Source organism: Castor canadensis, chromosome 14 (assembly GCF_047511655.1).
Source record: "Castor canadensis chromosome 14, mCasCan1.hap1v2, whole genome shotgun sequence".
In the NCBI taxonomy this organism is placed as follows: domain Eukaryota; kingdom Metazoa; phylum Chordata; class Mammalia; order Rodentia; family Castoridae; genus Castor; species Castor canadensis.
This window is the reverse complement of record NC_133399.1, coordinates 106,067,587-106,076,638: the sequence shown is the minus strand read 5'-3', so window position 1 is coordinate 106,076,638 and position 9,052 is coordinate 106,067,587. Positions and strand designations below refer to the sequence as shown.

The window sequence follows — 9,052 nt, the reverse complement described above, 5'->3', positions numbered from 1 at the left end:
AACAGAATAGGAAGAAACTGGTTAACATCAGGTTGCCTCAAGTTACTTTTTCCGGTTAAGATTTAAAGCAGAGGGGACTTCTTTATCATGCAAATTCAAGTAGATTGAAATTTCCTGTGTGTTAGGAAACACTGATTTGTTTTGAGAACTATCTGCTTCCTTAAAGCTTCAGTTTCTTTTTATGGCATTTACCACGAGTGACTCCATTTTGGTTTGGTCCTGTCTGTTGGGGTCTAGTGGAGGAGCTCAGACCAAAAATATGGCCTCTCAATTTTTGCTTACCAGAAGTAAGAAAAGTAACTAAGTCAAAACTAAGTGCTGTGGGAGCTTTGTATGAATGATCATCCTCCACTTTGGAGCAAGAGGACCTCTGAGGTTCAGAGGTTTGGGATTTGTCCAATCTCATAGGTAATAGATAGCAGACCTTAGATTTAAAGGCAGAACAATCTGAATCCAAACTTTAAGAGACATTCTGCCTCTGATGAGTATCAGTAATAACTCATTGGAGTGTTCACTATGTTCTAAACCTTAGTTGCTCTATTATCTTCATTTGGCACATGAGGATAGTGAAAGAGAGCACTTAATTAATATGCCCAACATATATATTCAAGGAAAAAAAGCTATTAAATTATACTTGTTAGCCGAGCACTGGCGGCTCACACCTGCAAAAAGAAAAAATATATACTTATTAAAGAATGGTAAGGAAGAATTTATTCAGGGCCACTTTGATAAGAAGGTAAGAGGGTATGCAGTTGGGGGGGAGCAATTGGGCTCAACACCATGGGTAAGTGAGAATTTATAGCAAGGTGCAGAGCAGAGGTCAATCACGGGTCAGTTGATAGAAAATCACGAAGCGGAAACATCGGGAGGAGGAGGATTCTGGCTAACCTGACCCATAGGATTCTTGGCCAATGAAGACCCTTACTGGATAGTGAGGATGGGGGGATTTCTTGCTAAACTGAATTAGCAAAGGTCTTTGCTAAAACTGGATTTTACAAGGAAGTGCACAGGTGGACCTAGCAGAAGATTCGAAAGTCTGACTAAAGTTTGGCCAGGAAAGAAAAATCTTTGTCAAGCCAGGCTCTGGTGGTCACGTCTTTAATCCGAGCTATTCAGGAGGCAGAGATCAGGAGGATCACGGTTCGAAGCCAGTCCAGGCTAATAATTCAAGAGACCTTATCTGGAAAAAACCCATCACAAAAAAAGGGCTGGTAGAGTGGGTCAAGGTGATTTGACCCTGAGGTCAAATCCCAACACAAAAACAAAACAAAACAAAAAACCTGTCAAAATGTGGAGGAATGTGGATTCATTTAAAATTCAAAGGGCTCCTAATTAGTACCAAGTAAAGCGATCAGCACAGGGATCCCTAGCTGTGAGGAAAGCAGTCTACTCTCTTGGGGTCCGTAAGGGGTTAAAGGGAGGTAGCTAAAACCAAAATCAATAAATAACCCTCAGGGCATGGCTGTCCACTGAGTGTAGGCTCTGAAAATAAGGTCTGCAAAACAGCATTTTCTTTTTCACTTTCCAACAAGAAGTATTATCTTTGCCAGTACTGGGGTTCGAACAGATGGCCTACGAACTTGCTAGCCACGCCTCCAGCCGTCCCACCAGGTTTTCTAATTACGGGTGAGTTTGGGCTCCATCCAGTTTTCCTCAACCCTTAAGTCACTGATTCCTGCCCCTCCCAACAGTCTTAGCCGCGCCAGGATTAAAGATGGCGCCGTCAGAGCTGCGTTGTGACGTCACCAGACGTGCGCCGGAAGTGTGAGGAGGAGTTCCGGCGAGCCGGCGACCGCCTTGTTCTGGTGTCCTGAGCTTGGCGATTCCAGTACTACTGCTGTAGGCGCGCGAGTCCCGCACTGCCGCAGGGATCATGGTGTTCTACTTCACTAGCCACAGCGGTGAGTGCGCGCCGCGCCTTCGCGGATCCCTTTTGGCGGCGGAATCTAAAGCTGGGATCTCTGAGCGGCCGCGGTGCGTGGACCTTCCTTGAAGTGTCTCCTCCGCGTCCGCGCGGTCTCCGTCCTCCTGCCTGTCAGACCCTCTGGCTGCCCTGTTGTCCCGGGCGTCCCCTAGGCAGGGCTGGGCGCCGAGGTGGGTGCGGTGGCCCCGCTGGATTTTCACTAGGGAATGAGGCAGTTTGTGGGCTCCTTCACACCCTCCTCCCCATGTCAGATCCTTTTCCTAGTCCTACGGCCTTTATTCTGGCTGCACCTTAGTTATTATCCGCTTTGAGAAAGGGAGACCTCCTAACAACTCTCTTTCGCGAAGAGAGGGAGGGTTTTTAGGGCCTGGGATGCAACGGAAAGCAATAGGAACGTCGATGCAGCACTTGCTGGACCGACGTTCCTGGTCTTGAAAGTGACGCGTGCAAAACAGTTGTCATTTGTTTTTAACAGGGAAGGAAAGAGGACTTTTAGTTTCCAGGAAATGCTGCGGCTCTAGGTTCTCTGCTCACGTTGTTGTTTTTGTCTAAAGTCAACCTCCAGTTAACTTCTCTCCATGAACATAGATAGATGGGCTGGGGCATGGTTCAAGTGGTAGAACATCTGCCCAGCAAGTATGGGGCCTGAGTTCAAACCGCAGTACCGTCAAAATGAAAGAATAAAAAAGATAACTAGATGACTTTCCTGACCTAGCTTCCACGCCAAGATTGTTTAAGTACCCCCTTAACGTCCCAGGTACCTTCAGCACCTCTCTTACCACTGAATATTAAATGCTGTTTGCTTCAGCGAGCGTGTAGTGTAGCCACTTGAGGACAGCGTGTCTTTATCTTGTTTCCCTAGCACAGTGCCTGACTCACAGTTCTTAATAACTGTGTGTTGAATAAATGAATGGTGTTTTATGACTTACTCTCTATTGCCACCCTATGTGCTTGCTTGTAAAAGGCGAGTCTTAAATGAAGCTAGCACTGTTTTGAGGTGGGTTGAAGTTTTTCACAGATGAGAGAATTAAAGTCTCACGAAGGTGTAACTCCCAGGCCTATGCTCCTCCCACTCCATCACTCTCACATTGCTTTTCTCAGTTTTAGACTGTCACAATGTGCTGTGAGCTATTTCTCTGTAGGAGAGAATACATGCTATTATTTTAAACTCATTTTAAAAACCCAGCCTGAAAAAGCAGATAGTCATACCATCGTTACAGGCTTTAGGCATTTTAATCCTCTGTTTGTTACCATAAGATCAAGCTCTTTGTAACGTCTCCACTCATGAGAGCCCCCCAACAACAAACATACCTATTCCGGCCTACAGTGGAATGATAAAGACAGGGAGTATAGCTGCTAAATTTCTTTCATGCTAGTTGCTTTATCCTCAGAAGTATTCAAAAAAATTTTTTTTTCACAGTACTGGTCTTTGAAGTCTTGATCTTGCGCTTGTTAGGAAGCAGCTCTGTTCCTTGAGCCATACCTCCAGCTGTTATTTTCCAGGTTGGATCTCAGGCCTGGGCCTGGCCTCAGGAGAATCCTCTTCCCTACACCCCCAGCATAGCTGGTATTATAGGTGTACACTACTGCACCTAGCCAAGTATTCTAAATTCTTAAAGTGCTTAATCGTGTGCACAGGTGCCCTTAATGGGACAGAATACTTCAGATTTTTGGGTCCTGTTTTCTCACTGCCTTTCACTATAAGGTCGGAACTGCTTCCTGTTGGAAAATTATTTGGCTTTAAATCTAATAAAATTGCAATTATAAAGCATGCCAAGTTAATGGAAAAACCACAACTTTAACAGTAAAATCGTAGTAAAGCATATCAAGTTTGTATAGAACAAACTTGAACTTATAATCCTCAGAAATGAGTTGGTATAGATAGACAATTTTTTCAGTTTTGCTTTTTGAACAGTAGTGTCTCTGACTAAAATCTGCTCATGTTTCATTCTTTCCACGGGCTCTCATAGTGGAATAAGGAACATTAGTCTTATTCTATATTTCTAGTGTTAATAAAAGACTGTCTGGCTTTTGGACCCACAAAGTACCTACACTTGGCTCATTAAGTCTCCTTGTACTGGTAGTACCTTATTGATGTCATCTCTCTCCAGATAGATGGCTCTGTAAATTATGAAGTTGTCAGAACACCTTTGAATTTCGGTTGGTTGCTGTACTGTTAGGATGACCATTTCCCTCACTGAGCAGCCATATTTGGATGAGAAAAGCAAATGTAGAATAATTCAATTTAAGTCTTCTTCATTTCTTTTCATATGGAAAGGAGCTAATTCATACTTGCTTGGCAGTTGTGCTTTTTATTTCTAGTTTTCTACTGGGATATAATTTCAGTCTTTAAAAATTTCCTTCTCTCAGATGCCCCAAATTCTAACATTTTACATTAGTTGCCTTGTCTATTTATTTCCCTCTTTCTCTTTTATCTTTAGCTCTCTTCATACGTGCTTGCACGAGTGCACACACATGCACATGCGCACACACACACTTTTTTTTTTTTTAAACATTTTTTAGTAAGCTGCAGTTTGCCTCAAATTCTTCAATGTATATTTCTAAAATCGGGGCATTTTCTCAAAAGACATTTTCATTATCAGATTTAGGAAATTAACATTGCAACAGTACTATTCTCTGTTGATTTCTGTCATCATTACTGCCCCTCCCATCTGGAGCAATTTGCTCAGTCTTCGTCTTTTATGACATTTTGTTTTGTAGAATGCTTCTCTGTGAGTTTGTTGCAGTTGTGTTCCTAATTGCCTCATTTAATAGGTGAAGCGTAAAATATATCTCTACCATTCTCTTGTCTGTAACTTGGATAGCTTAGCCTGCACAGGATTATTTTTTGGTGGTACTGGGGTTTGAACTCAGACCCTCACACTTGATAGGCAGACATGCTAGCACTTGAGCCACTCCACCAGTCTTTTTTTTGTGTTAGGTATTTTTGAGGTAGGGTCTCTTGAACTATTTGCCCTGCTATTTGCTGGCTTCAAACTGCAATCCTCCTGATTCTTTGCCTCCTGAGTAGCTAGGATTACGGGCATGAGCCACCAGTGCCCAGCTGGAGACAACTTTTATTTCAGTTATTTTTAAAAATCCTTTTGTTCCAATTATAAAACCCTTCTACATTTTTATAAGCATGCTTCCTAAAGTAACTATTGTTAACTGATCCATTCATACAAACAAAATACATATGTAAGTATATATGTAAACTGTCTATACCATGATGTATTCATTTATTTTTTGTAAATTGAGTCTTACTATATCTAGATACACAGACATACTAATCTACTTAATTTCTTCACCCCTCCCCCTTTTATGAGTACATAATATTTTGCTTATGGATGTTCTTTAGTGTATTTATCTGTTAATGGTTTCTTAGGTTGTAAAAGGAACATTATTGCTTGGTGGAGTGTTTGAGTGGCATGAAATATTGCCAGGCTGTGCATAGACAACCTGAAACACTTTTTAGTTTTATTCCTACCCTTCTGGCATTTGTTATCTGCTATGAAAAGGCCTTATCAAGCTAATATAATGCCCTGTCAGGAACCTGTCAACTAGTCAGTGTGATGTTTACTCTTTTCAAGTTATGTATTGACTACTTCCAAATAATTATGAACTGTAGTATAGGCATTACTACTGCTAACTGAGGAGATTGAGACTTATCCCTTCCCAGAAGGGCAATTAGACTTGATAATTACAGAAGCTCCTGTTACTGAAGGTATAGGCAAGCCCTAACTTAAGGATTTATATGAAAGTGCTGCTCCCTGGCCTTGACCACCACTTATAGGTGTGTGATCTGTTCAGTGGCACAGACTGTCCAGCTCAAACCTGCACCCAGCTACCAAATACTGTGCTTTGTAGATTAAGGACCCATTCACAAGTTTTGATAGACTAGTTTAGCAACCCAGCACCCTGGTAAACTTTCAAGTTCTTAATCCTGACTTTGCATTAGAATCACTTGGAAGTCTTAAAACAACAACAACAACAACAACAACAACAGAAACCTCAAATGCTCACCACTCCACCTTCAAGATTTGGATTTACTTGGTCTGAGGTGGAGCTGGGACATAATTGGGTGATTTTCATAAACAGAGTCACTTTTTTAAGAAATTTGGGAGCCATGGTTCCCTGAGGAGAGCAGGGATCCCGTTGGTGTAGCATACTTGAAATAGATCTGATATTGGCCAAATCAAATTAGGCAAAATAAAAGGTGGCTATGTATAGGAACCTTTTAAAAATGATTATGATTTTTTTTTCAATAACTCTTGAAGGCAAAAGTATAGCACTGAATTGGAAATTGCCGTTGAACTATATCCATAGGCCAATGAACTTCTTTAGGGGAGGGGCAGATGGCAAATATTTTAGTGTCAAACTTCTGAGCCAAATACAGTCTAATATAGTCTCTATGGCTTAATCTTTGTTTTGTTTTTGTCCGCCCTTTAAAAATGTGAAAATCATTCTTGACTGGAAGGCTGTCCAAAAACAGGTGGTGAGCTGAATTTGGCTCAATGGGCCATGGTTTGCCAGCCCTTAATCTAAGGGTTTTTTTTTTTTTTTTTTTTTTGGTACTGGGGTTTGAACTCAGGGCTTACACTTTAAGTCACTCCACTAGCCCTTTTCTTTTTCTTTTTCTGTGAAGGGTATTTTCGAGATAGGGTCTCTCGAACTATTTGTCTGGGCTGGCTTTGAACCGCAATCCTCTTTGCCTCCTGAGTAGCTAGGATTACAGGCATGAGCCATCAGTTCCCAGCTCAATCTAAGTATTTATCACTTGTTTTTTTCCATGAAACTGATACTGGACTGGATTGAGATCATGTCCTGAAGATACAGTCAATGATCAAAAGTGCCTGACAAGCCGTTAAGAGCTAAAGCAAATTGACACCACAGACCAGGAGTTAAGAGTAAAGCAAGCACAAAGTGTATTGGAAGGATAGCAAAGCCCCCTGACGAGTGGGATTTAGTGAAAGAGCTAAGCCAAAGGATGGCTGGAGCTCATGACATTAAATAGGGGCTGCCTTAGGCACCCTCCCCACTCTACTTTTGAAGCTGTAGCTATAATTGGCTGTTTGATCAACTTCTTGCTGACCCCGACCATCTGGTTGCCCCTATCCTTATCGGGCCAGACATTCCAAGAGTGTCTCATCCTTCTTGTCCTTGAAACCTGTCATGTACATTTTATGACTACCCTCATTCTGGTGAGACCCGTCTTTGTTTTTCTTGGGAAAGTTTGCTGTGTCACTCTCCTTTAGGGGTCTATATTTCATCCCTTTAGATGCCTGCCCTTAGGAATGTTTTATCTTGTTTTCCTTGTCCAGGAAGAGAAACTGCTGGTTTCTCAGTCTCCCTAAATGTTTTGCTTTTAAGTATGCCTTCCTATCTCCTTTATCTAAAACAGTTACTTCTGCCGTCTTTCCCTTTACATCCCCAAGGTTATTTATACCGCAGGGTTGCCATTTGTTCCTAAGGACATTTCTGCCATTTTATTTCCCCTTACACTTGTCCCCTTACAAAACAAGTTTTTGGTAATGAAGTTAACTGATTTTTTAAAATTTTTGTTTTGTCTTAGATAATTCATCTGCTTACACTATTTACATGGGAAAGGATAAATACGAAAGTAAGTTTTCAAAAGCATTTGATTTTGAAATTTCCAGCAGGTAAGTGTTGCTCTTTCTCCCCCTCATTTATTGGATGAGTTTTCTTTTATAATTTTTAAAATTTTTATGAGATAAATAATTGCACATATTTATGGGGCACAATGTTGCTTCAATATTGTGTAATATACATTGTGTAATGATCAAATGGGATACATGGCATATCTTTCAACTTAAAATTTATCATTTCTTTACAGTGAGAGCATTAAAAATCCTCTTTTCTAACTATTTTGAAACATTCATTATTTTTACCTGTATTCTACTGTATAATAGAAGCTAGAACTTACTCCTCCTACCTAATTATCACATCATACAATTGACCAATCCCTTTCCTTCCCCTCTCCCCACACCATCCCTGGCCTCTGGTAACCTCCCCTTCTGTGACATCAACTTTCCTTTGATTGCACAGGGTATGAGTTTTACTACTTCCATATGTCAGCTTTTCAGAAATAAATTACACCCATTTTTAGGGACTTACATTTATATATTTAATGTACAAGTTATATTATTTGACATACTTAACTATAAAATAATAGTTGACTTAATTAGACCACCTGTTGACTGATTAGAACCTTCTACAGAGTTTTGTGGTGTCATCTGATTTAGTGTAACATGAATCAGAGATTAACCTGTGCCAATTTAGTTTAGATCAAATAAAAATCTTTGGAGATTTAGTTTAGATCAAATAAAAAGCATTCGTGGGCAAGTCTAGTGAGGCCCTGGATTCAATCACCAGCATTGACTTAAAAAAAAAAAAAAAAAAATCCTCCATGGTTTGGATTGAAGAGGTCATCTTCTGTTTTTTGTTGTTGTTGTTTACTTTTTTTTTTTTTTTGTGGTAGTAGGGTTTGAACTCAGGGCCTCATGCTTGCTAGGCAGGTGCTTTACCACTTAAGCTATTTCACCAGCCCTGTTGTTTATCATATGTAAGGTTTGCAGAAAAGTATCTATTGGGGTTTCGTTGAGACTAAAGATGCTGAGTCATGAAATGTTAACAGTTTTTCAGAGTTTGTTGACCATTCTCTTCAGTATGAAATATATTTTGTTTTGAGACACACATTCATGTAACTAAAACGGAAATTTACAGAAAATACTCATGTTATTTGCTATGTCTTTTTATTTTTATTTACATTTTGTAGTGCTGAGATGGAACTCAGGACCTTACACAAGCACTCTATCATTGAGCTGCAGCCCTTTACGGGTCTGTCATAGGCACTGATACCCACAGATACACGTGCACAGGTGGACTTTCTGTTAACAGATGTAAGTCTGAATGATACCGGACCCTCTGGAGAAGCATTTTGTTATTTTGCTTGTGTGCCTGTGGAACATTTCCTCCTTTGGGACCTGTGGAGTCAGCTGGAGGTCTTAACTTCTCCTGTCTGCCTTGTAGGAGAGTGCTGCACTTTTCAGGCCTCTTGTTGAGAGCACTACTCATGTATAACGTGTGTTTCTACTAGCTCTGCAATTT

The 9,052-nt window shown here is 40.7% G+C and overlaps 1 protein-coding gene across 1 annotated transcript in view; it reads left to right on the top strand.

Annotated features, from left to right (window-relative positions):
• The first annotated feature begins 1,767 nt into the window (after positions 1–1,767).
• The window catches only part of Ccdc25 (coiled-coil domain containing 25), a 33,285-nt gene continuing 26,000 nt past the window's right edge, over positions 1,768–9,052 (top strand). The window contains exons 1-2 of the mRNA XM_020173204.2: positions 1,768–1,901; positions 7,497–7,544. Of these exons, the coding sequence (XP_020028793.1) occupies positions 1,874–1,901; positions 7,497–7,544 (76 nt within the window). The 5' untranslated portion in view covers positions 1,768–1,873. The remainder of the gene's footprint in view (positions 1,902–7,496; positions 7,545–9,052) is intronic.